Source organism: Gallus gallus, chromosome 14, assembly GCF_016699485.2.
Source record: "Gallus gallus isolate bGalGal1 chromosome 14, bGalGal1.mat.broiler.GRCg7b, whole genome shotgun sequence".
NCBI classification, from domain to species: Eukaryota; Metazoa; Chordata; class Aves; order Galliformes; family Phasianidae; genus Gallus; species Gallus gallus.
In genome coordinates, this window is record NC_052545.1 from 7,718,384 (window position 1) to 7,745,591 (window position 27,208).

A 27,208-nucleotide genomic window follows, 5' to 3' on the forward strand; every position below is an offset into this window, starting at 1 on the left:
ACTGGGGCTCAGCTCCTCCTGTGAGACCACCAGCTGCTCCACACAGATATTATCTTTATCAGTCCAACAGGAAAAAACTGTCCAGACAGTATCACAAAGAGAAGTGGAAGTAACAGTGTATGTTTTGTGTAGGAAGATGAACCACTCACCAGGAAAGTTGATGAATGGAAAGAAGCTAGAGATGCTGAAAAGAGAATCTGAGATCTTTTTAGTGCCTGAAGTTCTTGCTTCCGGATAGCATGTACTTTCTCCATGAAAGTTTTTTCCCAACCGTAGAGCTTGATTACTTTAATGTCACTAAGAATGGCATTGGTAAGTGTGGCCCGCTCATCTTTATGCTTCATCTGGGCCTCCTGTAATAATGAGTTTTGCTATTTAATAGATTGAATATATAACTGTGCAATTATTCTGAAAAAATAAACCACACCTTAATCCTGCCTATGAGCTCTGAATAAATTTCCCTGCAGTTGAACTGTGTATACTCTTGCTTGTAAATCTTTGAGGCTGGGAGACATTTTGCTTTTCTTCTTTAGAGCATTGTTTTTACTGGCAATACATACAAAACCAGAAAAGGTCAGCAAACACAAAGTAAAAGAAGTAAAAAGCAGATGAGCTTGCTCTAAACCTCAAGTAACTTTGTAGGCTTTGAATTCTCCTAGGTTACTTTAGAGAGACGTAGCCATTGTGAATAATATATATTAGCCCATCACTTAAAACCAAATGACAGTGATACCCACCAGTGCATAGCTTAACAACTCGCCTATTGTACTCATCAGCCTTCGATTTTTTCTGTAGCCCTGGGTTACATGTAATCCTTCCCTAGGAGAGCATGGTGGCCTTTAACTTAGATTGTAAAGCTGAATCCTAGCATAATTCATGTTAGCAAAAAACTTCATTTTTATGAAGCAAAATGTACCTGGAAATGACTCCTCTTCTTGGTGATCATAAAATTCAGAGGCAAAAGAAAAAGGAATACAGCAATTGAAGCCAAGGCTGATGGCCCAAGGAGCTGCCAGGAGAGAAAAGGAAAATGTAGGAACTTATGTTTTTACTAGAAATGACAGTCCTCCATTCCCTCTTGTTTGCATTCCTTCTTTGAAACCTATGATTAACATCCCTGAAGTCTAAGGCTTTTCTCTAGTCCAGCCTTTGCCCTTCTTGGGAGTTGAGCTGCGTAAACACTGTGGGATGTTAATTCTCCAAGCAGGGTAACTCCTGTCATCATACTCTGCTGAATTTATTTGCTTTCCTTTTAGGAACTGGATTAGTGCTGAGAAAGATCCAGAAGCACGCTTGGTGGTTCAAGTCATTTGCTTCCCACCTGCTCTTGGAATTATTAAGGAGGACATCTTGTAGCTGGCATATGGAAGTGACACCAAACAGAAACAGGGTTTGTTTAGAAAACAAACTATTCTTGCAACATAAATAACTAAGTTTGCCTGAATTTATAATAACTAGTGAGATTAAAGGGCAGTCATTGAGTACAGTGCCACATACTCTTGGACAGCTCTTGAGTTCGTAACTCGCACACCAAAACAGAGAGCTTGTTTCTTGTAGTTTAGTCACATCTCTGCAGACAGCTTGCATTTGCTAGAAATGTGAGTGCTGGTATACAGACAGACAAATGTATTCCTTACACAGTGGTCTATAAACACTAGCAAACAAAGTGTTAATTACTTTTAAATAACAGAAAAACTTAAAGCAATCTGCAGGTTGCCACTGAAAACTCTCACATAACTCAAAGTATATACAAGCATGTTCAGCTTGGCAACATCACTAGAAAGGGCTGATGGACTTTCAACTGCTTATACCATGGCTACCAATTTACTTTCCAGGGTCATGGTACTCCTCAGGCACTGAGCACTAGTCCATCCTACCTAGCAGAGGAAGGTCTCAAAGGCCTCTGGAACGCTCTTAGAAATTGTCTCTACTGCCACTCTGTAGTAGTACTCTACTTCCACTCTGCATGCTGCCAAAAACAGGCGAAGAAATATGACCTTATCCTACTGAGAAAATACCATACATTGAATTAGAGGAAAAAGGGATCTTTCAGATTAGCATCGTTTATTCTAATTCGGGTTTTGCTCTGTCCTTGCAAAACTCCTTGATATCTATGGAATTCAGCATATTCAATACTCTTTGAATGTCATATAACTTTGCTTCCATTTCTTTCAGTGATCTTATGATAACAAACCTTCAGGATGAAGTATATCAAGTTGTTACTATTGACCATTTTTCTTTATGTTACTATGCAGAAGAGCTGCGACTGGACCTAGAGCTTGCAGTGGGCCACTACATTTTGACTGGAATGAGAGCAGGCAAAGGAAAATCGCAGGTAGAAGTTTATCAGCCAGCTCAGAAAAATTTTAATCACAATTTTTTTCTCTAAAAGAGACTGAATATACTGAATATACAGGTAGGAAGATAGATAAGGATCAGGAAGAGACTCTGTAAAGACTCTATACTAACAAAAATAACTTCTGACAATAGAAGTCAATTTTCCATGCTACACAGCTAAGAAAAGCATGGCAATTTCAGGTTGTTCAGACCAGCAAAACTCTTAAGATGAATTTTAAAAACTCTTTTTTCCTTTGATAGCTAGAATGGAAATCGATTGCTATGTACTGTCATCATATTTTACCTGCCACAAGAAGACAAAGCAGATGATAATCCGAATAGGAGCAAGCCACGTTCCATTAAAATAGATAATGAGATCCATTAGCTTCTGGACATCAACAGATACCAGATTAACAATTTCACCTACTGTTACTGCTTTCCTTGATGCATTTGACATGGTTAGGATCTAAACAGGGTAGAGAAGGAAGTATAAGTCAGACAACAGCTTTGATCCAAAAATCAAAGAACTTTCTTTTCCTTATAAAGACAAAAAAAGGTCAAATCCTAGATACTGAAAATGTGCTGATGCCTGAAATATGTGACTTCACTTGAGGATGAAAAATTTACTCCCTTTCCCAACTATAATCTACAGCATAACAAAGCTTCTCTTTCCTTTTCTTGTCCTTCCCTTCACAGATAAGATCTGAAAAAAAAAAAACAGTAAAATACCTCACACACTGTTCGGAGATAAATATAGCACAGAATTACATTCTAGAAGTAAATCTCTAATAACATATTCCCTGATATTGTTGAGAACAATGTAACAACATCACAATTACTAAGGTTAGGCTAGAAAAAAAATGAAGTTGAAAAGGAAGCTTACAGACTCACCTTCCTGTATACAAGCCCTGTTACTGCAGTTTTCAGTCTCAGACCCAGAACAAGACACATGTACATATATCGTTGTTCAAATAGAGTCTGGAGGCAAGCTAAAAGAACCAGAATGAAGGCATAGAAATAACCATGCCAGCTAGGGGCTTCTTGGTCTTCAATGAACTCAAGGAAAAGGCTGCAAGACAGGAGCACAATATTGATTAATCTATGTAGAAATGATTCAATGTCAGAAATAAAGTAACACCAGCGATTTTTCTGTATTCTCTAGCTGACCTTTGTCAGTAAAATAGTAGAAGAGATGGGAAAACTGCTAGGTATCCTGTGTCTGCAATATCTTGTTTTTTGACATTTAGCCACTCTTGGTTTTGAAGTAATCTCTGATCTATCTCAGCATCTTCTGAGATGTGATTTTTCTATGTGAAAGATGGCTCCTGGATTCTGTGAATTTGTCAGATATATGCAAATAAGGAGTGAGAATCTAAGGAAGTCATTGAAATTGATGACTGAGAAGTGTTTCTGCCCTTGAAAATATATTGCAATGCAGGTTTGTGTTGTACCAACATAATCCACAAAGCGTAACCACCAACTAACTGAAGATGCTACTTAAGATGTGTAGGATGCTCAGCTATATGCTTTATAATTAGTCAAGGAACATAGAGCCATGAGTCTACAGCAAACTGCTGACAGCCTGTGCAATGTATGCAGTACACAGAACTACCAAATAATGCTTACTCCTGTTAGAGCAAAGTTGTCACAAACCGTAGGGCAACTGGTCCTTTCCACATAGCAGTAAAGAAAATGTACACAGCTCTAGAAAGTAACACTGATTTGACTGTGGGCTTAGCATAGATGGTAATCCAGCTCCTTTCAACAGCAATCAGAGACTGCAAAGGCTAAGAGTCTGTTTATCTACTTCTGTGAGTGCTGACATATATTTCTCTGGGTGAGCTCATGCATGCAGCAGTCTTATACATGTGGTGTTTCCTTTGGGAAATAAATTCTAAATAGGCACATACCTCAGTATCTTTGGGATGGAGAACAAGAAGACATCACAGATAACTAAGCAGAGGGTGCTCAGTAGGAAATAGATTCCAAACATGCTCCAAAATGCTTGTAGCAGTGGCCCACTCTGACTGTGCTCTGACTGCAGTAGAACCTCTGTCTCTTCAGCTTCTGCAGTATCAGTTCCAATTTTCCAACTCTTTTTAAAAGTAGCAGACTCCATTTTTCTAAAGAAAGAAACAATGGAAAAGCTAGCTGTAACTGAAAAAAAATGCATCCTATGTTTTCAAAAAATTAAATCTCTCAGACTGGATCTCATGCCATGTCCAGTAAAAATGCAGTTCAAAAAACGATCCCTCTCATTAAAAAAAACTACAGAACCAAGCTTCTAGGAATTAAAAGATGTTGTCCAGCGTATTTCAACACTTAGGTTTTGCAAAGAAAAAACCCCTCACTGTTTACACACTGAATAGAGAAGACTCCCATGTTTTTGTAACAGTTGACATAAAATCTGAGTAACTATATTTTTCTTCTTGTTTAATAGACAGATAATTCAGTAGCATTGAATTTTTCAAACATTCCTTTGTCTAGATGGACAGGATGCTTCTATCTGTGTTGGAAGCACCAGCAAAGCTCACACAGAGAACCTGAACATGTACTGTTTGGCTACTGTGGTGGAAGTCTTGTACCTGGAGACATTCAAGCTCAGGCTGGACTGGGCTCTGAGCAACCTGATCTAACTGGAGATGTCCCTTTTTGTTCCAGGGGAGTTGGACTAAATGACCTTTAAAGGTCCCTTCCAACTCAAAATGATTCTATGATTTTGTGGTCTATCCCTCTGTGGGGAATGGAGGAGCTTCAAGTCTGTTCAGAGATGGCATATCAGCCCCTGCGGGCATATTTGTTTATAGCATCTAAAGGAGGGAGAAGCTGCCCAGCAGAATCCATGACACGCTTTCTAGATTAAGTACTCACTGCTTTGTTCTGTTGTTATACTTCTTCCACTCCCTCTCAGCCCAGGCAACAATTTCTTCAGAGGAGTCCTCTTTCCTCACTGACCACAGATCATCCACCCCCAAAGACTGCCGACAGCCTTTCCAGACAAGCCTGGAAAACACAGACAGCCATTAAGTAAGCACAGAAGTATTTGTTGTGCATGTAATATTTTCAAAACAGATGGGCCTTAATTTAGGGCTCCACAGTGAATTCTGTAAATACTACTTAGGAATATCCTTCCCCTGAATACATATGAATATTTAGGAACAGCTGTTTTACTTCAAATCCCTATGCTGTCTTCTGTCAGCATAATTATTATTTGCAAGTAAGCCCTAATTCTAATTTTAGTTGATACTGACAGTTGGGTCTCGGGCAGAGGGGGACAAAGTTCTTTTTAACTTTATCTGTGGCTAAGTGAAACAGAGGAGGCATTACCATAGCTGACATAAGGTCCAAGGTATGTAATCTCTGGACAGGTAGCTAGAAGTGAGGAATTATCTGGAATCACAAATTCGTGTTTTAAACTACTTTGAGAAAAATAAGCTCAATTTTATAATTGGATCTTGTGAGAACGCCTCAAGTCCCCAGAGAAGGAATTTAAAACCTCACTACATAAGTTAACCTGCGAGCAGAGCAGAGATGTTTCAACTGCTTCTCATCTACACCCTCTCTTATGCTGTGGGTTTTTTTGTTTGGTTGGTTGGTTTTTTTTGTTTTTTGTTTTTTTTATCCTGATATTATAGCAAACCCATGTCTTTTCTGTGTTTTCTTACCCAGAGAACCACCAGTATGTGATTTTGGACAGAAAAGAGCTGCTGGCTTCTGGACACTGATTCTGATGGGAGGAAAAACATGGATGATATTTATATGGAGAAAAGGGAACATGTCATATGATATCCCTTCTGCGCTTTTCCGAGAGAAACAAACAAAAGGCTACCTAGCCCCCACTCCTTGCCTCTGACAGCCTAAGTGTATTGTGAGGGATCAATGGGACTTTGGAGAATTAGACTTCGAATAATGTCTCCAAATACCATCCTTCATATCCAAAGACAGTTACTTTCTGAAGCACATAATTCTGCCATACGTGTACCTCCGATAGAGGAATGTACTGATTTACTGAAGGCCACGCAGAAGCAAAATAAGCCCTATATGCTGGTTTCAATGAAAACAAGCAAGAGTGTGGATAGGTCACTAGTTTTTCAAAACACAGAGAGAGAGACGGAGTTGTTATCCCCAGATCTGCTGGTTACCTTTTAATACCATTGGCCTTTATACAGAATGATGTATTTTGCATCTCCCAGATAATCATGTTCCTGTGTACCCCCAGAACTTTAAACTTGCTTGAGCAGTGAAGCAAAGCATTATGAAAAGCTACATTATACTTACAGAACTGTTGACAGCTTTAGAGAAGAAGGGAGGGTGATCAACTAAGCAGAATAACACAAGTTCACCAAGCACCAGGCTAGCATAAAGGTAAGTGGCAACATGGTGGAAAAAGTCTTCCAAGAACCCCTAAGAAACAGAATACTGCTGAGAATGTGGTAAAAATTCTTCACATGAAATCAGTGGGAAAAGATGGCTTCTCCGTACGCTACAAGCCATAAGCTCTGAGTTTTTGTTTGAAGCATGGCGTTTATTTTTTGTACTTGCATTTATTTAAATTATAGTTGTGTAGCTATTGAAATAGGTAACTGCTAGAACTGGAACACCAGAAACTGCTGAATAATGGACTCATTTATCATTTATAGTAATGCTTTATCATGAGACTTCACAGCATACTTAAGTCAGATGTCTACATTGCATAATTGTTCAGAGAACTTGTGGTGTTTCAGTGCATAGGTTGTGCTCACATAGTGGAATAAGTCACTGACAGAATGTAACAGCGTTTACATTCATTTGCTTTTATTCATATGTGAAATCTGATGAACACTCAGAAAACCATGCTCTGTCTGTACTGAAAGGGATAACATGAGTACAGATCAGAGTCACTGATCATTTTTCTCAGCACAGACATTAAGAAAGGAATTCAGTTCTTCACCTTGCTATCAATGAGGCAAAAAGAACCATATTGTTCAGAGCCTTCATACCCTTTCATGTTAAAGATACATGATTTCACTTACTCTTTCCAGGCCACGTTGGATTTTGGAACTAAACATCACAAGTGCAGACAAGAATGTGAGCAGCCAGTAAATCAACATGATGCCTGAAGACTGGATGCCCATCATTCTTTCTACTTGGGTAAGGAACATGGCGAGGATCTGTGAGGAAGCAGAAATACCTCCAGGTAAATAGCTGGTAGTGAAATGCCAAACATTACTATCAAGTTAATGGACACAATAAAGCAAAATCAGTTTCTTGCCCAAATATTTCAAGATGCTTATTTTAAGGCTAAAACTGAATGTATTATGAGCAGTTTGCACTGCAGAATGTCACTACTGAAAGAGCAAGTAATAAAACCACAACTGGGCCAACAGGCTGGAAGGCTCTAGGCTATGAAGGTGCCATGACAGAAGGGGAGGATAGGCACTTAGTCAAAAAAAAAAATCCCATCTCATTCATTAAGTGACAACCATTCTAACTAACATACTGTGGCTGTGGGAAACTGGATCTTGTCCTGTTGTTATAGAACCTCCTTCTAAATATTATTGCTGCTTTGGCTCTTGTGAGGTATACGCAACCCACAGAGCCATGTAATGTAGCTGTCTCAACTCTTATCCCCTGCTGCTTCATGCAGCAAAAACTCACAGAGCATTACTCCAGCCTTGTATTCCCCATCAGCTATCTTTGTGCTCAAAGACACTAAAAAACATGGGAAATACCAGAAGTGTCCCCACAGGGCTAAGCTGGGCCACACACAGACAGGACAAAAGAAGAATTACCATTGTGATCCCCAACACTGCAGGGCTAATGAAGAATGCTGGAGGCCGAGGGATTCCTTGGCTTATTTCCCATAGTACAAAGAAGACATTAGAAAAACACAGTATTACCAGGAGGAATCCAAGGACCTGGGGCAGAGACAGCAAAAACACGTTGGAATGAAGTAAAAAGAATGAAGTAGGCTAGGCCAGCCTACTGAAATGACTGCTCCAAGAAGGCTGGGCTGTGAGACTGAAGACTAACAGAGCAGGTTTGAGGCAGAGAGCATTATGGGAAGCAGCAGGAAACTGTGGAGCTACAAGGGAAAAGATCTCACAGTAGTTATTCATAAAGATTTACTTGATTTGTACTGATGTGACTTTTACCTGAGTGAATAAATGTCAATACAAACACAGAGATGGATCATCAGAAAAGAGTTAATGATTTATAAAAATTAAATTATGCATCAAAGTTGCAGTAACGTTAGGATCAAATCCCATCCTCCACTTTTACCATTTTGATTTTGAAGATGTGAGACATCCTGATGTAGCCTTTGTTTTTGTGTTGAAGATACAAGTAGTAGAAGGGAAAACAGATCCACAGATAGGCACAGGGTATCCAAGAAAGGACTGTGTTCTCAAAGCACCAGGTAAATCTTGGGCTGTCAGTGTACCACGTCTGGTTCCAGTCCTGTCACAGAACCAACACAGAAGCGAAACAGTAATGCTAATGTATGCAGAATTTCACCAGCCAATGCAAATTGCTCACAGTCCAACTGAGATGATGTTAAAGAAACTTGATGTAGAGTTTCAAGTGTGAAGAGCATTTGGCAACAGAGAGTGCTGCTGGAGAAGATGCCACAGGAGAGGGATCAGCAGCATTCTGCAGGGAATGGAAATGGAAAGAGGAAAAAAAAAGGATTGAAAAGTGCCAGAGAAAATGAATCATCTATCAGAACTAAGGAGGAAAAAAAAGAGAGAAAGAGGAGATTTGAGTTACTGAATGTGGAGTGAGAAAAAATAATTTTGGAATCAAAAAGATTATTAGCATTTGGGAACGGTCAGTAGAGAACAGCTGGTGCAAAAGATAAGGAGAAGTGTCCTGGATCATCAACTGCATCACAACTGCATTTCCCCAGCTGTCTTTACAATCCAATAATAACTTCTCTGACCGGGGGCGATCAGTCTGATGCCGAAGCTTGGGCAGCCCGGCAGAAAGCTCGGCCCGCAGCAATTCTGGCAAAGAAGGCGGGGTAGTTGGATCGCTGTCGTTGCTTTGGTAAAACAGGTCCGCGTGGCAGCGCCGGGCCGGGGCTGGGCTCCAGCTCGAGTCAGCGCTGCCCAGGCCGCCGGCGGGGCCCTCACTCACCCACAGCCCGGCCGAGCCCTCCCGGGAGCCGCACAGCCGGCCCGCCGCCATGGCGCCCGCAGAATCGCGCCGAGCGGCCCCGCGCCCGTCTGCCCCGACGCCCGGTGCCACGGGGTGCCCGCGACGGCGCCTCAGCGCGGGCGGGAAAGCCGCGTCCTGAGGGGAAAACGGCGGAGAGCCCCGTGCCGCCTGGAGCGAGGGGAGCTGCGCGCCGGGGTAGCGAGCAAAGTCCGGCCGGGCGCTCCAGAGGGTGAAGGGGACGTCACTGGCCGCGGGGGCAGGAGGCGGAGGTACAGTTCAGGCTTGAGGGGCCGCGGCCGGGGCTCTCAGGGAGGCGCTTGGGTTTGTGCGGCCCGGAAGCGGCGGCGCTCTGAGTCGCGGGCTTCACCGCCACGGCCCCGGCCCACGGAGTGCACGCGGGGACATCCCGCTGCCTTCGGGCGCTGCTCGCCACGGCCCCGCTGCGGGATGGGGGCGGAGGTGTTGGCGGGCAGCGGGGCCTCCGGGCCGGCAGAGGGCAGCACCGGTCCCGCCGCGCCCCGTCCGGCCCTTCCGGCAGCGCGGCGCTGAGTCAGGTCGGTGTTGGCGGCATGCGGGCCTGGGTGGCCGTGCTGGGCTGCGCGCTGTGCTGCGCCTTGGTGCGGGGCTCCGAGGACATCGTGGTGGGCTGCGGCGGCTTCGTCAAGTCCGACGTGGAGATCAACTACTCCCTCATCGAGGTGGGCGCCGTCGCCGCCCCTCTCGCAGCGCCGCACCGCGGGACCCCCGCGCACCGCCGCGTGCAGCGCTGCCTCCCACTGCCCCTTCCCCTCCCGAGCTGCGGACGTGCGGCCCGGCGGGCTGACAGCTGGATGGGCCCCGTGCCCCGACTGCCGCAGCTCTGGGCTTGCTTGAGGCGCTTCTCATTTAAGCGCTCGCTGATTTCTCCCGAGCCCGGAGCTGAGCTCTGTGCCGCGGGTCCCCTGGCAGAGCGTAGTCCTGCAGTAAACCTTTGCCCTGTTACCTCCATTGCCGCTGGGGGACGCGCACCCTCTGCTGTGTAAAAGCACTTGGTTGGAGAACGCCTGGTTCCACTTTTGATCACATTTCTTAAAATATCTCTTCGTGTTATTTTATTTTGTTTTATAGATTAAGTTGTACACAAAGCATGGTACTCTCAAATACCAAACAGACTGTGCTCCAAACAACGGGTATTTCATGATTCCCCTCTATGATAAGGTAAGAAACCAAAATACTGCAGTGTCTCTTCTGCAGCGAAGGCACGAGCTGCTCTCATCAGAACAGCACGCGTTGCGAGGCATTTGGATCAGTGCATAGCTTTGTTACACTTGGATCCAACTTCCCTTCTTTTTGTTTTCTGTCTGTCATACAGTTATTCAGTTTCTCATTGGTAGTGTGGTGAGGAAGCCAGGTAGCTTCAGCTGTGGTGCTGTGCACGACACCAGGTGTCTGCAGTGTGAGGAGCTGTCATTACAGCTCACAGCTGTACGAATGCTGAAAGAGAAGTATAGGTCCTGGTGGTCTGAGTACAGATTAAACTTTCACTTATCTGCCAGAAGCAACAGCAGTAAATCTGCTGTATCTGTTTTGATATGACTGAATTGAAAAGAACTTCAGTGGCTCTAAAATAACAAAATTGGAAGCTTAGAATGTAGCAAGATTTTGGTGTTTGTTTGGACTGGAAAAATATTTACGTTCAAATTAGATACAAGCTGCCCTCAAGTGATCTGAGTGTTTTGCTCTTGTAAAGAATTGGTTAACTTGTGTTTTGGAAATAAATCCTTCCCTTCAAATGTGAGGACATAAGACACATCTTATCTCATTGCTTTCATTCTTAGGTCTCAGGGCCTTTTAATGGCCAAACTTCAAAACCTGTGTGGTGTCTGCTGATTTAAAGAGGATCTCTGTGCAGATTAATGCCTTTTTGGCACAGCGCTTTTAGTAGGATTGGAATTTTGTTATCTCATGTTTGGGCAGAATGTTTGAGTAGAACCACCCAGTGGGATCACTAAAGGCAGATTTAGAACACATCTGTTGAGGCAGGTAGAGAGATTTGAAAACTTTCTAACACTGAACAGCTTGTGCATGAGCCAGGTTTGATGTAGATGCAGTATAAATGTGATGCTACTTAATTCTTGCACTTAGCTGTCAGGACGCAAGCTCAACTTGGCAGATTGTCTGGGTAGATTCCGCTGCTTCTTTGAACACAGCATAATAGTAGGTGGAAGGAGAAGAGAATGGGGCTCTTGAGTCTTGTGTTACTCTCTGCAGCATGGTGCTTGTATTCTGACTTTTTTTTTCGTTCTCCAGTTAAATTGAATTCAGATCAGTGAAATCTGTTATTGCTTTTTTAATATATTTTTAGGGGGATTTCATTCTTAAAATTGAGCCTCCTCTGGGATGGAGTTTTGGTAAGTGTTCATATCTCTTCTTAAAATAGGACACTGTATTTGCAGTGTGGGACTTCAACTACTACTAGCTTGCAGTTGGCAGGGAAAATCACATGCTATTCAAAAGACAGAAACCCTATTTGGTTTTAATAAATATACTGACTGTACAGTAGAAAAATAGAGCTGTAAGGATACTGACGAAGTATCACATGAACTGATAAGAAATAATGTGTGTTTTTCATAAAAATGTCTTTAATGAGAGGGGGAAGGATTTTCAGCATCAGAATTTGTGGGTAGTTGGCTAAGATTAGGCTTCCAGAGCCCAACTAGTGTGCTTGAGCCAGTGCGTTTCTGGAAGAGTTTTGTAAAGCTGAAATAGAGTATCTGTGGATTCCTTTGTTGCTAACTGCCATGCTGTTTCATTGTTTTTCCCCTCTAGAACCGACCAGTGTAGACATCCATGTAGATGGCATTAATGACATTTGCACAAAGGGAGGCGATATTAACTTTGTGTTCACAGGGTTTTCTGTGAATGGAAAGGTTAGACTCCTTTATATTTATTTATTCTGTCTTATGTTAATTCTACCTTCAGAAAGACGTTCTACTTTAACTCTGCTAGTTATTTTTATCCACATGTGCACTGTTTTCTCTTCATTTTGACAGGTTCTTAGCAAAGGTCAGTCGTTAGGTCCTGCTGGAGTCCAGGTTGTACTGCGAAATGCTGGCAGCGATGTAAACTTACAAGCCACTGTTACCCAACCTGGAGGAAAGTGAGTGTGGGAATATGCACGTGTGCATGCCTCATCTGTTTGTTTACACAAGATTCTTTCTATTCTGCCATATTGATTGGGATTATAGAAGTTCTGAAACACACAAAGAATATGAATTGCTTTTCTGTAAACAGATGTTAAGGACTCTTAAGCAGCATCACCTTTTTCTTGCTTTACAGGTTTGCTTTCTTTAAAGTGCTTCCTGGCGAATATGAAATCTTTGCATCTCATCCCACCTGGATGCTGAAAGAGGTTAGAGCCTAAAAAAGTTCTGACAGACATGTTTAGTGAGGGTATATTGTCTAGACTTTATCAGCTCTGTGAGCAAGTTTGTGTGAGTGGTTAATGCAATTTTCCTAAATTTTTCTGAGGCTGGCAAGAAATTGCCTGGTGCAGGCCTAATTTGGAGCTAGTGGAACCAGCTGGGGGAGGACTGGTAATGAGCTCCTGCTTTACGTTTTCTAACCCTATACTTCTGTAGGAAATTGGAGGTTATAGCAGATGCTTTAATCCTTTCCTCTCAGATTGTTTGCTTTCTGAGCTTTGAAGTCCTGAGCAATTCCTGAATCAGTGAAACAGTAAAAACACCAAGATGTGACTGCAAAACAGCTTTAGCATCCTTCTGTTTTGAATAGCTGGTGGATTCTCTTTGAGTACTGCTATTCTGGGTTCTTCTATGTCTCATGTTGAATACTTAGCCTCTGTTTGTTATTTAGTGCTGTGAACAAGATTTACTATCTAGTTCTGATGCAAACGTACGTGCTTTGGTATTTCAGTCAAACACAGTGGTACGGGTGACCAGTTCTAATGCTTACGCTGCTAGCCCTCTGATTGTTGCCGGCTACAACGTGTCTGGGTCGGTAAGGAGTGATGGAGAACCAATGAAAGGGGTCATGTTCCTGCTTTTCTCCTCCTCAGTGACCAAAGAGGTAATGGTGTTTCAGAACCTTTTCAGTACAAGTATGGAGATAAGTGGAAAACAGCTAAATAGGTTTGTGTACTTGTAGTGCCCTGCTACTTACCTCTGTTCATCTTGAGCTTGGCTTATAGAAGACATAAACTGCACAACCTTTCCAGCTGTGTTTTTGTATTTGTTTATTTGTTTTCATTTTGTAACAAGGCCCTTGTAATACAACATTTGTGTATGTGTTCAATTTTCACATGATTTGAATGGAATTACACACTCGTGTAACACAATAGCTATCTGTTTAGAAGTTGGCAACATTGAGGCTTAAGGTCTTTGTATTTTTCAGACACATGAAATTAGAAGTTTATTTTAACTTCAACTCTTCTGATCTCTTTCCAGTATTGTTTTCTAGCAATTGGGTTTCAGTGCTCAGGTTGTTCAGGGGTGTAGAAAACTAAGACTTGAGCTGAAGCAGGCAACAAATGCAAAAAAAAAAAAAAAAAAAAAAAAAGTGGTTCTCAGCATATTATTGCTCTGTGTATCCACTGTGGGTCAGTAAGGTAAAGGGCTACAGTTCTAAGGCAGCACTTTTTCACTTGCATCTTTTTGCATATTGAATGTTGTTTGGTAAATATGTTCCCTCATGAGGATTACAGTCCACTGTTGCGAAAGATCAGCTTCTGGAAAAAGACTGAAGTTATTGCCAAACAAACTTTGAATTTCACTACACAGTAGCTGTAATGCTGTAATTTCCCTTCAACATAAGGGAATCTGATCTGAATCACTTTTTTGCCATCGTGATATGAAATCAAAGATCAACAGGTTCTGTTACCACCTTAAAAGTGTGTTATTTATGAAAAGACTGTGGAACATTTGGTGGTGTACTGTGGTTTAATATACAGAGTAGAGCTCTGTTCTGTAAAAATAACTTTGTCCTCAGAACTAAAATCAGTTAATGTTAAGAAATGCAGTGCAGTTCTAGGGTACTGGGGGATGTTGAGTTTCCCTGTTTTCTGTCCTCGTTATCATGAAGTTAGATATTGGTTGCTTTTTCTCTTTTACCTATGCAAGAATTGTAAGCTGCGCTGTCAAACCGTCTTTAAAATGGTTTTTGTATTTCCCATCCTTCATTCTCAGTATACCATTTTGAGTCTTACATGTCCCTGAATTATTTTCTGTGTTCTCTCATTTATTGTCACAGGATGTTGTGGGCTGCAATGTTTCTCCTGTGGATGGATTCCAGTCACGAGATGAGTCTCTCTCCTATTTGTGTAATGTTGTATCAAAAGAAGATGGATCTTTCAGCTTTCTTTCCCTTCCAAGTGGAAAATACACTGTGGTATGTTTGCTTATCCATTGAGTTGTTAACTTTTGCTTTCTTAGCTAGCTTATGTATAATTTTATAGCTACTAAAACAGAATTAGTTGAAATATTTTTAATAGGGTCAAGTAACTGGAAAAGGAGAATCCAACATAAAGCATTTGGAAGGGAAATAAATTGCTGTGTTACAACTCTGTGGTGTGATTTCTGAGGAAGGACTTGGTTATACATTACCTGAATACATTGGCCACTCACAGAACCACCCCTAGGGACTGATGGAAGGCTGAAAGCTTCAGCTGGCTGTGGCTATCCCACATCCTTTAAATTCCCTGTTTTCTTTTTGTTCATTCTCTTCATTTATGTCCAGGAAGCGTGATGAGAGCGTTGTTGTCTGTGTGATGCCTACAGTGATGGTCTTGCAGCCTCAACCTGTGTGAGCCAGAAGTGGGATCCAAGCTTGTCTCATTCCTTTAATCCTCTAGTGATCATATATTGTCTTATATAAACTCTCTGTAAGCTCTCACACAAGTACCAAGTGCCTTCTGAGTGGAGGGTTATTCTTCTGTTTTTTCATATAGTCCCATATGTATCCATCAGACATTCTTGAAGTACTGCCTTTATTTCTGTCTCTGTTACTCTGAGTTATTTTTCCAACAGGTTTGCAGCCCATTTGGCCGTTCATAGAGGTGTCTTTTAGTGATAAGAATGTGGAAAATGGTAAAGGAAAGGAGTTCTGATGTCATGGCTTCTTAGGAGTCAAAGCAATGTGTTCTCCTTTCAGATACCATTCTACAGAGGAGAAAGAATTACCTTTGATGTTGCGCCATCTAGATTGGACTTCTTTGTAGAACATGACAGCTTACAAATTGAGGTAAGAGAAATCATCTTGTTTGTGCCATTCATTCCTGTAAAAGTGTAACTGATGTTAACAGAAAGCAGATGAGCTGTGGAAAAACTTCTTTGGAAGAAGCTTAAAGAGATTTGTTACATACAGCCTCTTGCCAAGCAGGCAGGCGACAATATGTGGCATTATGCTTTATTTCCTATGCTTGTACCTTTCATTAGGAGGAAACAAAACAGGGAAAAGCTGTCTACTGTGTTCACTTTCCTGTCTGTGTTACAAACAGGCAATAACTTTTCCAATTGATTAACTTTACTCATTCACATTGTCATCTTTTCAAGAAGGACTTGGAAGTTTGTATGGTTTGCAGAATTTCTTGAGTAATATCATTATGATGTATGATTTGAGCCTTCTGAACGGTACCGATACAGATAGCTTGAGGATTGGTTCTTTCCCTTAGTGGGACAGTTAGCCTTGAGTTAGATGCATACTTTCATTGTGATTATCCTGGTGATTTTTTTTTCCCTACATCTAGAAATTGATTTCTTTTATGTGTGTGAGGTGAATAGCAGTCCATATTGACTGCTGTAGACATGTGAATGCTTTTGCTGGGTAAAGATTAACGTTAACTTCCTTTTCCATTTCAGCCTGTTTTCCATGTGATGGGTTTCTCTGTCACAGGCAGAGTGTTGAATGGTCCTGAAGGAGAAGGGGTTGCTGATGCCACTGTGACGTTAAACAATCAGATTAAAGGTATACAGTGATCTCGGTCTGTGTTGCTACAGGGAAGTGTTTAATAAGCTCAAGTACATGAGTAGTAGGGTATGCAATGGAATTAAACCTTCATGATAATACACTTCTTTTTTCATAATTTATTTGTAATATTACAGTGATTTTCATACAGTTGAGTAATTTTGTATATTTTCTGCCTTAGATGAGAGTATTAACTGTTCATTTGTTTTGTAGTAGAGAATGTCTTATAATTTCCTTTGAACATTCACCAAATTAGGAGTGTTGCTTTGCAATACAGAAATGAAGATTCATCTCTTAAGAAACGTAATAGTGTTTCATTGTTGTGCAGTTTAAATTAAAAGTAGTCTAAAGCAATGAATGCCCTTTGGTGCTTTTGACCCATAAAGATAGACAGTGAAAACATGCTCTGCTTTTTTTAACTCTTCACTTTATTTTCTTCCAGTAAAAACAAAAGCTGATGGATCTTTCCGTCTTGAGAACATAACAACAGGTACATACACAATTCATGCCAGGAAAGAGCATCTCTTCTTTGATACTATCACAGTGAAGATTGCACCAAATACCCCTCAGCTAGCAGACATCATTGCAACAGGGTAAGTGCCAGTGTCATGAAAATGTAAATTGGTACATGGACAGTGTCTTCAGAGGGGGCAGTCCTTTCTCATGTCATGCCTGATCTGGTGCACTGTTGTTTGTTAGGAGTTAAATGTTGCTCAAGAAATTCAAGGGAAATAGGACAGCGTAAGTGCAAAATTATGTTTTATCCACAGAGTTTTGCTCAGTACTGTTTATGCCTTAGAGAGCGCCCTTTTAATAATCTCTCCCTTGCAGGCAAAGGCTCTACGACCTGAGGGTATTGAGCAATTGTAGAACTGTATGTGAACCAAGAAAAGGAGAGTTTTGTTGTCACTGGTACTGCACTTCAGATACCCTCCTCTTGTGTGAGGGTGGAGTTGTGTAACTGTCTAATACAGTATTGTACCAAACCTCTTCCAAGAGGAATTGATTCCCATTCCTGTAGTAGTTCCAGAAGATAACAAAGTTTGCTTATCAAGAAAATTTTCAAACAAGTGTTTTTTATGAATTTTGTCAAACTGTTATATGTATTCTGATACTTGGCATTTATTTTAAAGATTCAGTGTGTGTGGCCAGATCTCAGTAATTCGTTTACCTGATGCAGTCAAACAGATCAATAAATACAAAGTAACCATGGTGTCTCAAGACAAGGACAAAGCATCAATGGTTACAACAGAAACTGACCCTCATGGAGCATTTTGTTTTAAAGCAAAATCTGGTGCATACATTGTTAAGGTAAGAGTGAGCTTCTTTTTCTTCACTGTAGGACTGTTGAGAGGTTTTAGAGGATTTAAATCATTTAATTCCTAAAATTTGAGAAGTTGATTGTAGATTTTCTTGGCCCTTTTCTCTTATTTGTGCTATTTAAACTACAACAGGCTTGTTTTTTTTTTTTTAATAAGCAGAAATTGTCATGCACCTTTCCCTTTATGCTTGTTTAAAAGGAGATCAACCCACTAAGATTGAACAGTTTTCTCTCCCTTCTCTATTTGTAATGTCCCTTAGGTTGCTTCTTATCTTCATATATTTTCCTGTAAATGAAACATGTGATGTGTGCCTTTTTTAGATGTGTCAGTGGCTCCTGAGATTACAGATCACTGCCGAACCACGGCACAACCACAGTGAACCTTGCATTGTAGAGGACAGTGCAGGCTGAGAGATAAGGAAGTGTACAGTTATGAGGTCTCTAACTGTCCTTCTAGATAAATGAAATAGCCTAATGTGAAAACTGGAGTAAATAGATCTCAAAGTGAAAGCTCATCCAGACTTTTGAAACTTACGTCATTTTCAGCTCAGACTTAATGCCATTCTTTGGAGGAATTTTGAAAAGCATATTTTGGAGGCTGGTTTTGCTGTGACTTATGGTTAAATACCCATTTTCTTATTTCTGATAAGTCAGTTGAACTCAGCAGAGTTGGGTGTATTTGGTATTTAAAAGCTGGTGATGTGCTGATGACCTGTGCTCTACAGGTAGTTATTCCAGAGGCTGAGACCAGAGCAGGATTGGCTTTGAAACCCAAAGTGTTCCCTGTTACTGTTACAGACAGACCGGTCATGGATGTGACCTTCTCTCAGTTTTTGGCATCAGTTTCGGGGAAGATCTCTTGTTTAGGTAAGGCGGTTTTGAAAGTGAAATGGAAATGGAGAACTTCAGCACTGCGTGTATGAATCAGTACGGTTTAAATCCACTTGCTTTAATACCACTTGTTGTGGTCAAGCCCCATCGACAGATGATTAAGTTAACTTCTAGATGGAAACAGGTCTTTTATCAAGAGACCTTACACCCTAGTGACTAAAGTTGGGATGAAGTTATGAACCTGTTTTTAATACTTGCTAGCAATAAGTTCTGACCTATTTCTCCCAGAATACAGTAAGTACCGGGAGCAAATGCTCCTGGCTGATGCTTGGCATCTTGTCCAACAATGTCAGAAATATTGTAAGTGAAAAATACATGCAAAGAAAATACAGTGCCTGTGAAATGGAGGATCAGGCTGTTGCCAGAAACTAGCAATCTCCATCCTCTTAATGTTTTCTCCTTACTTTAGTCAAATATTCCTCTCTCCTCTTGTGTCCTTGAGTACCCACTGATTTCAGCAGATGATGATTAGAATTTAACTCTTGTCATTTTTACCCCTTTTTCTCTCTGAGCCTTCTCAGATGTTTCTGGGCCCTGCCCTCTGCTGTGTGAGGTGGACCCAGGAGTTTAGTGCTGGCTTCTGGTTGTTGCTTCCCATTTAATACAAGAGCATGATAAACAGGATTAGACTTACTGAAGAATGTAACAAAGCACTAGTAAGGAGATGCTTAGAAAATAAGATTGATAGCTTGAATTGGTAATACACTCTGTTGTAAGAAGAGTAAGTGTTTTAAGCTTAGTACATGTGAAGCTTCCTTGGAGTTGGGGGTTTTGGAGGGAAGCCAGCTAGCCAGGATGCACTCATTTTCTGATGTCTTTTCTGTGCAGATGCTTGCGGTGATCTGGTGGTGATGTTACAGTCTGTGAGCCGCCAGGGTGAAAAACGTAACCTCCAGCTCTCTGGAAGCACAGACTCAGTAGCCTTCATGTTTGAAAATGTGCTACCTGGCAAATACAAAGGTAGGATAATAGGGTATTGCAGGAAGTCTTACCTGGCTCTCTAAACTTCGCTTATCATCTTCCATATGCCCAGTGTGGAGTTAGTGTCAAACTTGAAAAAGTTGGAAAAAATGCTGTATGCCCATGCATCGGGTTTTCTTAATATTGTCTGTTTAGCCATTTTTTTGGTGCTGATATTTATTTTTTATCTGACTTTGAAGATTATTGCCTGAGAAGTCAGTGTTATAGGGGCTTTTTACACCACAAAACCAGTTTTTATTCAAACAATTTTGCATTACTAAAAGCTTTCTGTGGTGTGTATTCTAGTAAGCATTGTACATGAAGACTGGTGCTGGAAGAATAAATCTCTGGAGGTGGAAATCATGGAGGAAGATGTTTCAGGAGTAGAATTCAGGCAGACTGGATATATGCTGAGGTGTTCCCTTTCTCATGCAATTACACTGGTATGTATATAACAAACATCCTCATGTTTTTTCATTAACATGTGTAGGTAGGTTGAATTGCACTTGGAATCAAAGCTTTCTCATGTCTGTAGGTGGTCTTGTAGCACAAAAACTCTTACGCTGAATGTGCTTTGAGATTTGTTTCTTAGATTTGGTGAAATGATCTTCTGCTCTTGGTTGCTATAAGAGAGAAGCATTCATATCCCATTAGGCAAAAACTATTTTCATTTTGTTGTTCAGTAGTTGCTAATAGTGAACTGTGTTGTGGCTTCACAGGAATTTTACCAGGATGGAAATGGACCAGAGAACGTTGGTGTTTATAACTTATCTAAAGGAGTTAATAGATTCTGTCTTTCAAAGCCAGGTAACAGCTCTAAAATATTACTTGAAAAAAGGAAAAGAACCATTCAGTCAAAGCTATTGGTAATTCAAACAGTCTGTTGTGGCTTCTGAGGTTTCAGCATATAAATTCTTTATTTTTTCTGTTTTAGTAGCCAAAGGCATTGGTCTTGGGCCAACTGAGAGCATGTTAAAATAAACTTGTTTGATCGGATTCTGTAGTTGGAACATAACTGATAAATAGAAGTTTCATTTCAATATAGGATTCCTGCAATATAGCTATTAATGGTACCACAGGATTATTTTATAATGTTTTAATGTTTCACATTTTTTTTTTTCACTTTGAATGTTTTAGAGCTAATTACTTGTTACTGCCCATTAACAGAACACTTAACCAGTGCATTTGGTTTTGATTCTGTTTTTAGCTTTGCATAGTTCACCCTTAGAGTCCATGGTTTCATTCACAATTCAGTAATGGAGTTTCAGTGGTGGCTCTTTAATCCAAGGCCATCAGCTGTGGAATTACAATAGATAACTTCTGACTTAGGTTTGCTATATTTGTAACTGTTTTTATGTGCCTCTTTGTTGAGGTGCCATGCTTTGTATCAGTGTCCATTAGAAAGTCAACTCAGCTTCCAGTAGTGATCTGACTGAAGAGATGAATTAATTTACTGTAGTCAAACTCTGGAATTCTTTCTGTACCTCAGGTCATGTGTAGTCTTCAGAATTCAGGCAGCACAGTAAGCTTTATTTCTTTATTTGTGTATCAGTGTATCATTCTTTGGCTTAATGTTTACAGGTGTGTACGAAGTAACCCCACGTTCCTGCCACCAGTTTGAACACGAGTATTACACTTACGACACGTAAGAGCAGAATCTGCTTTCAATCGTACACCTCTCAGTATGCTTTCATAAAGCTTCCTTCTGCTGCAGCTACTTTCTTTCAGTAATTCAGGACGGGTTGCTATGACTGGCTCTAACCAATAGAAGGAAGCTTTAGCAAAGTGTATCAGAAGTGTTTTCTTGCCCTTTAAAAAAGAAGAATGTGACTAAACGTGGGCTTTAAAGATGATTTTGCTGCTTCAGATGGATGTTTCAGTCTGCCTTCTGTCCATCTTTTTTGCTTTGTAACAAAGGAGAGAGATTTTAATGAAAAATGTTGATGGCTTGTAAGGGTTGAAATGCAAAAGATGGTATACTATGTCTTGTACCACTTGTACATCCCTGGTACCAGTGACTGTCTGTGGTGATGCTGCTCACCTCGGTTGTGCAGGCTGAATAGATATTCAGTGTATACCCTAATTACCAGTGGGCAGTGCGGATCTTCCCAAGTCAGCCATGTTTTATCATGTACGTCTTGGTTGTGATTTGGCAATGTGCTTAATGGCTTTGCTCCTATAAAGAGCCTTTCTGCTCCCTGACTGCTTCTAATTCCTTAACACAACAGGAAACAAATTCAGCATTAAAATATGATTCTTTTCTGCTGTGTTACTGAATTAAAAGTACTTCAAAGAGAGAGCTTCTAAATGTGAGCCGGCGCAAGCTGAATACATGGATTGAAAGAGGAACCCCTTTCTGCAGCAAAGTACTATTAGACCTGGGGCATCTTTGTGAACTATTCCTAGCATCGTTAGCTTGTGAATGTTCCTCTGATGTGTATAGAGAAATTGCACATATGAATTCAATCAAATCAACATCAGCTTGAGAGGAGATGGGAAGCACAAAGGAAGGAAGTTGTTTGGCCAATGCCATGCAGTAGTTGGGGTTTCACATCTGCAAAACGCCACCATCCCATTAGCATTACAGATTTGCTGTATAATGTATATATTGTGTTTTATAGAAGTCTCTCTGCTTATGGGTAGGAGTACCAAATCAGCTAAATAACATCCGATTATTTTCTTTAGGAGGGACCCTTAAGTTCTTCTCTTTGTTGCTTTGATTTACAGGTCCTCTCCTAGTATACTGACGCTCACTGCTGTTCGACACCATGTCCTTGGCACGATTGTAACAGATAAACTGATGGATGTGACTATTACCATTAAGTAAGAACAAAGAAATAATGTGGCTGTAAAAAGAGGAGGAAAGACATCCCTCTCATAAAGTTTTATTCTGGTTTTAATACCTCAGTGGCTACTCTGTAAGGGAATGGCACCCTATGCTGGACTGCAGGAGGTTTTTATGCCAAGCTGTTCTTTGAGTTCTTTGTAGACAGATAAACAATTCTCAGCCCTCGTTTTGTACATTGTCACTTGATTTCAGTATAGCTCCTTCCTACTTGTAGGTCATGGTAAAAAGAAATGATTTTCTGAGTGATTATGCATTTTAATGAACTGAAATTTCTGAATTCAGAAGGTATTATTTTCGTTTGCTCTGAGCTGCTTAGCACCAGGACTATTTTTTTCTTTTTTTATTACCTCAGAATAAGAATCTGCTGCTTTAGAGCATTGTTATTGATGCGGAGAGAGCTATAAGAGGAAAAGTATGCAGAGTGATTACACACTAATGTACCAGTTTATGTTTAGCTGAGCAGACAGCTCACTAGGAGGCACTGATTTGTGAATAGCTTTAATTGTGTGATGTGCCAGATCTGCCTGAAAGTGGGTGATAACAATGAGTGCTTTAATGCTTTCCTGATGTCCGCCTGCTCTGGACTAGAGGTTCTCAAACTTTGAGTGTAGAAAGCATCTTTGTAAAGAAACAGATTTCCTCAATAGCCCTTCCTTGAGTCCCTGAGCTTAATGAGCCCACAACTGCAACTGCTGGGTAACTACAGCAGCCAGATTAAAGAGACCCATTAGAATTTTAAAACTAATTTAGCTAATTTATATTTATCTCAAAAAAGATAAACTAGGATATGGGTTAGTACTGAAGCAGGAGGTGGAATTATCCTGATAATCTAAAGTGGTCTTAGGAAAAAATAATGGTAATCATTTCATTTCACTCCTTGTAGAGAATTTTGCAACATTTGGAATCAGTTTTTTAGTCTGTTGTAGACAAGACAGTAGATAAGGTACAAAGGATGGTTGGAGACTAGAAGAAATTGCTAGGAAAGACAATGTAACAACATCCATTGTTCCAAGTTGGTTTAAAGAAGGGGGATGAGATAAGCTTATCCAGCAATCTGTTCAGTAGACAGTGATAAGACAGCTGGATGGTTCAAAGGTGTAGGGCAGATAGGTTGGAACTCAGCACTTTTTCTGGGAATTGCCAACTGCTGCAAGTATTTGCTTGTGTCACAAGTCTTTTTCTTGTGTGCTCTATATCTGAGAGGTATGTTCTGAGGGAAGGTTCCTAGTACTGAAAAATAGAGATACCAGTCTTCTTGTTTATTTTGTATAACATCTTTTCTGCATTAAGCCTGTTCTCAGTTTTGAAATTTCTGCCTTTCATAGGTGACGACTTGGTTAAAGGTACTCTTGCAAACTGTTCCTTTGGCTTAAGAATTCGCTGCTCACTCTAACTTGTCACTGCTTCTGTGGGAGGTCATTGCCACTGCAGTAGAGCTGGAGTATGTTCCTTGTTGCAAAACTGAGACTCTACTTATGGCAAACTAAGTTAAGCTTAAGTTAGGGTGCTGGATTCTGCAAAATGGTTGAGTTGCAGCCACATGGGGGTTTTTTTGTTTGTTTTTTTTTAATGCTGGCTATGCATTTAGGTGCTGAGTTGTGGCAGAGGGAAGGAGGAGACAGCAGGACTTTAACTTCTTGAATGGTTATAGCATAATGTGGCAGAATATGTGAATATAGTGTGTTACAAGTAAGTCCTTTCTAACTAGGCCTGGTAGGTTACCGATAGCCCCTATGGTCAAGCAGTAACTGTTTGTTAAGAATGTGAAAGTTTTACTTATACTTGGAATAAAGAGCAGAATTGAAAGGAATAGCTTTAAAAAAAAAAAACAACAAAAAACTGGGATATATCTGCTGTTTTGTAAAGGCTATAATTAATGTATAAAACAGGATCTTTTCCCTTTGAATGAAATGAGCTTATTTTGTTATCTTTTGTATGTTTTCAGGTCATCTATTGACAGTGAACCTGCCTTAGTTTTAGGGCCATTGAAATCTGTGCAGGAGTTACGCAGGGAGCAGCAGCTGGCAGAAATTGAGACCCGCCGACAGGAGAGAGAAAAGAAGGGCCAAGAAGAGGAGGGAACAAAGCCACCAGTGCAGGAGATGGTGGAGGAACTTCAAGGACCATTTTTATATGAATTTTCATACTGGGCAAGGTACTACCAAGCTCTGATGGGAATGGTGTTTTCTTTGGCCTATTGTCTGAGTTTTCCAACAAACAAAATACTGATCCATGTAGGAAAGAGCTGCTCTGCGGGTATCTGTTCTGGCTGGCTGTTAGCAAAATGAAAACTAATAACACATAATATGAATTTTGCTTATATTATTGCTAGTATTTTCCCTTAGGGTATTTAGAAGCGTTCTGAGGTCAATATGCAGTGCTCTGTCCTATGTGAGAGACACCGATTTCATTGTCTTCTAATGCTTTCTTTTTTCTGTAGGTCTGGTGAGAAAATTACTGTGACACCATCTTCAAAAGAGCTTCTTTTCTACCCACCTTATGTGGAAACAGTTGTTAGTGGAGGTAAATATAAATGCAATTTCTGGATATTACAGCAGATTCTCAGAATTACTTGTATTTCTCTTATTGAGAAAAATAGCTGTGCAGATTCTAGGTGTATTCTGAGTATGATAACCAATTGAAGTTCCTGTCAGTTTTTCCTTTGTATTATGTTAGAACTATAAAAGTAGCTAGAAACAAACAAACAAACAGAAACAAAAAACAAAACAAAACAAAAAATCACACTTCTAAAGTTGTGAGGGCTACCAGCAATCAGTTATGCTGCCTGTTGTATCAGTGTCCATCTTGCCCTAGGATTCCTAAATGAACATCCTTTATTTGAAGCAGCTAGGAGATGTGAGGTACCTCTTTTTATGTTCTTCTTTGTTGTGTGCAGTCTAAGTACATAATGTAAAAAAAAAAAAATTTACATGTCACTAAACATGGCATCTGTTGACCTCTGTTTGATCTCAGAAAATTTTGTTGCTGATGGAATGCTTTCCATGTGGCTGCAGTGCATGGTACTTTATGAACCTCCAAAGCACTTAGCAAATCCAATTTTTTTATGCTAACCACGTGCTTATAGCTCTGGAACTCAGTTTCTGAATTTGGTGAATGTTTGGATGTTTTAAGATGTGACAAGGAGCTGTACTATTATGTGGATTGATCTCTTATTCCAAGGCAAAAGAACTTCAACTGATCTCTTTAGAAGTAGTTACGCTCTTGCTGTAAGATGTAATATTGAATGTATTCTTGACTTGTTTGTTTTGAATCCCCTTTGCAATGACCAAGAGAGCTGTCCTGGAAAGCTGATAGAGATTCATGGGAAAGCAGGCTTATTTATGGAAGGACAGATTCATCCTGAATTGGAAGGTGTTGAGATTGTCATTGGTGAAAAGGGAGCGCCTTCCCCTCTCATCACAGTTTTCACTGATGACAAAGGTGCTTACAGGTAACTAGCAGATTTCTTTTGATGTTTTGGATTCTTTCATTTAAGTACCATAGTGACTTGACAACACACTTGTGTGATTTCCAAATGCTTGTTCTAAAGTGAACTTTTCTTTCCTTATATTTTGAAGTGTTGGGCCACTCCACAGTGACTTGGAATATACAGTTACTGCACAGAAAGAAGGATTTGTTTTGACTGCAGTAGAAGGAACGGTTGGTGACTTCAAAGCTTTTGCTCTTGCTGGTGTGACATTTGAGGTAAGCACATCTAAGCACTTAAGTTTCTGAATGGTGTTTAGTTAAAGCTAGACAGGCAAAAATGTTAACCTATGTGTCCTAGGGAAACACAAAGTATGGGATGTGGGAATCAGGTAACTTTATCATAATGGAAACAAATCTCAATGATTTGGTTGTAACTTGCTATGCAAGAATATTTTGCATATTTTGTGGAATAAAAATTAGAGCTTACAATCCAAAAGACTGGATTTATTTGCTTTTACAGAATTTGACAACCTTCTCTTGTATGTCAAGGGGATTTTTTCTTGTACAGCCTGGTCCAGCAGGTACCTGGTTTTAGTCTTGGGAGTACTTTATTCTGGCCCCTACCATGTCCCGTGAATTGTTGGAGAGTGGCTTTTCTGGTGTTTGGTGCATGTGCTTGTGACTGCCTAGATCCTGAGAGCAGTAGGTTCTGTAGCCCTGCAGTGTGACACTGCAGATGTGGCTACTGCACTCTCAGAGGCTTCTGAATTGAGCCTCTTTTCATGAGAGAATCCTATCTTACACTTAGAGTTATGGCTTTTGTTAAAACAGATTAAATCCGAGGATGACCAGGCTCTTGCTGGAGTACTCTTGTCTCTCAGCGGAGGGGTGTTCCGGTCCAACCTCCTTACGCAGGATAATGGCATGCTGACCTTTTCCAATCTGGTAAGTTAAAATTGCTTGTTCTGAAAGTGGTTGTACGTGTGGTGCTGTGTAACTTTGCCTTCCAAAACAGGGATGTAATCAGTGCTCCTCAGTGACAGGAAGATACATGAAATTGTAACTCATAGTGAGAGATGTAGGTTCCTCAGAGTGGACAGTACTTAAAATGTTAGCTAGTGGGCATTGGGAAATCTAACCTGGAGAAAGTTTTGTCCCCAGCATGCAATAGGTGATGTTGATCGATCTCATTTACAAACTTGCAGTCTATAAACATGATCACTAACAAACTGGCTTGGTTCATTTTAGTCTTTAGAAGAAAAAAATGTAATAAGATTATTGATCTATACATGTGTGTAGACATGCCTGAATAGTTTACTTCCAAA

The 27,208-nt window shown here is 40.5% G+C and overlaps 2 protein-coding genes, 1 long non-coding RNA gene and 1 other non-coding gene across 10 annotated transcripts in view; 3 read left to right on the forward strand and 1 right to left on the reverse strand.

The window, feature by feature from the left end:
* Window positions 1–9,720, reverse strand: part of ABCC6 (ATP binding cassette subfamily C member 6) — a 25,449-nt gene extending 15,729 nt beyond the window's left edge. For 4 of the 5 annotated variants that reach the window (XM_015294219.4, XM_015294220.4, XM_015294218.4 and 1 more), the window contains exons 1-12: window positions 9,454–9,674; window positions 8,599–8,775; window positions 8,109–8,234; window positions 7,350–7,487; window positions 6,616–6,741; window positions 6,003–6,064; window positions 5,209–5,340; window positions 4,248–4,460; window positions 3,229–3,406; window positions 2,642–2,803; window positions 917–1,009; window positions 150–353 (exon numbers count right to left, since the gene is read on the reverse strand). In XM_015294219.4, the coding sequence (XP_015149705.3) occupies window positions 150–353; window positions 917–1,009; window positions 2,642–2,803; window positions 3,229–3,406; window positions 4,248–4,460; window positions 5,209–5,340; window positions 6,003–6,064; window positions 6,616–6,741; window positions 7,350–7,487; window positions 8,109–8,234; window positions 8,599–8,775; window positions 9,454–9,504 (1,662 nt within the window). In that variant the 5' untranslated portion in view covers window positions 9,505–9,674. Of the gene's footprint in view, window positions 1–149; window positions 354–916; window positions 1,010–2,641; window positions 2,804–3,228; window positions 3,407–4,247; window positions 4,461–5,208; window positions 5,341–6,002; window positions 6,065–6,615; window positions 6,742–7,349; window positions 7,488–8,108; window positions 8,235–8,598; window positions 8,776–9,453 lie in introns of all 5 variants that reach the window. The other variant, NM_001252080.5, reaches the window with a different exon arrangement.
* Window positions 5,226–7,593, forward strand: LOC121106797. The gene is made up of 2 exons (XR_006931486.1): window positions 5,226–5,364; window positions 6,007–7,593. It is a non-coding gene; the product is annotated as an uncharacterized LOC121106797 (long non-coding RNA).
* Window positions 9,497–27,208, forward strand: part of PM5 (nodal modulator 1) — a 25,406-nt gene continuing 7,694 nt past the window's right edge. For 2 of the 3 annotated variants that reach the window (XM_046900836.1, XM_004945285.5), the window contains exons 1-23: window positions 10,022–10,172; window positions 10,582–10,671; window positions 11,819–11,864; window positions 12,283–12,383; window positions 12,507–12,613; window positions 12,793–12,865; window positions 13,390–13,542; window positions 14,722–14,859; window positions 15,622–15,711; window positions 16,329–16,434; window positions 16,877–17,027; window positions 17,568–17,745; window positions 18,481–18,622; window positions 19,475–19,606; window positions 19,913–20,049; window positions 20,326–20,413; window positions 21,188–21,251; window positions 22,334–22,429; window positions 24,400–24,609; window positions 24,895–24,977; window positions 25,746–25,905; window positions 26,033–26,159; window positions 26,715–26,828. In XM_046900836.1, the coding sequence (XP_046756792.1) occupies window positions 10,044–10,172; window positions 10,582–10,671; window positions 11,819–11,864; window positions 12,283–12,383; window positions 12,507–12,613; window positions 12,793–12,865; window positions 13,390–13,542; window positions 14,722–14,859; window positions 15,622–15,711; window positions 16,329–16,434; window positions 16,877–17,027; window positions 17,568–17,745; window positions 18,481–18,622; window positions 19,475–19,606; window positions 19,913–20,049; window positions 20,326–20,413; window positions 21,188–21,251; window positions 22,334–22,429; window positions 24,400–24,609; window positions 24,895–24,977; window positions 25,746–25,905; window positions 26,033–26,159; window positions 26,715–26,828 (2,715 nt within the window). In that variant the 5' untranslated portion in view covers window positions 10,022–10,043. Of the gene's footprint in view, window positions 9,744–10,021; window positions 10,173–10,581; window positions 10,672–11,818; window positions 11,865–12,282; window positions 12,384–12,506; window positions 12,614–12,792; window positions 12,866–13,389; window positions 13,543–14,721; window positions 14,860–15,621; window positions 15,712–16,328; window positions 16,435–16,876; window positions 17,028–17,567; window positions 17,746–18,480; window positions 18,623–19,474; window positions 19,607–19,912; window positions 20,050–20,325; window positions 20,414–21,187; window positions 21,252–22,333; window positions 22,430–24,399; window positions 24,610–24,894; window positions 24,978–25,745; window positions 25,906–26,032; window positions 26,160–26,714; window positions 26,829–27,208 lie in introns of those variants that run through there. The other variant, XM_046900837.1, reaches the window with a different exon arrangement.
* On the forward strand, window positions 21,797–21,905 carry MIR1786 (microRNA 1786). The gene has a single exon (NR_035287.1). It is a non-coding gene; the product is annotated as a microRNA 1786 (primary transcript).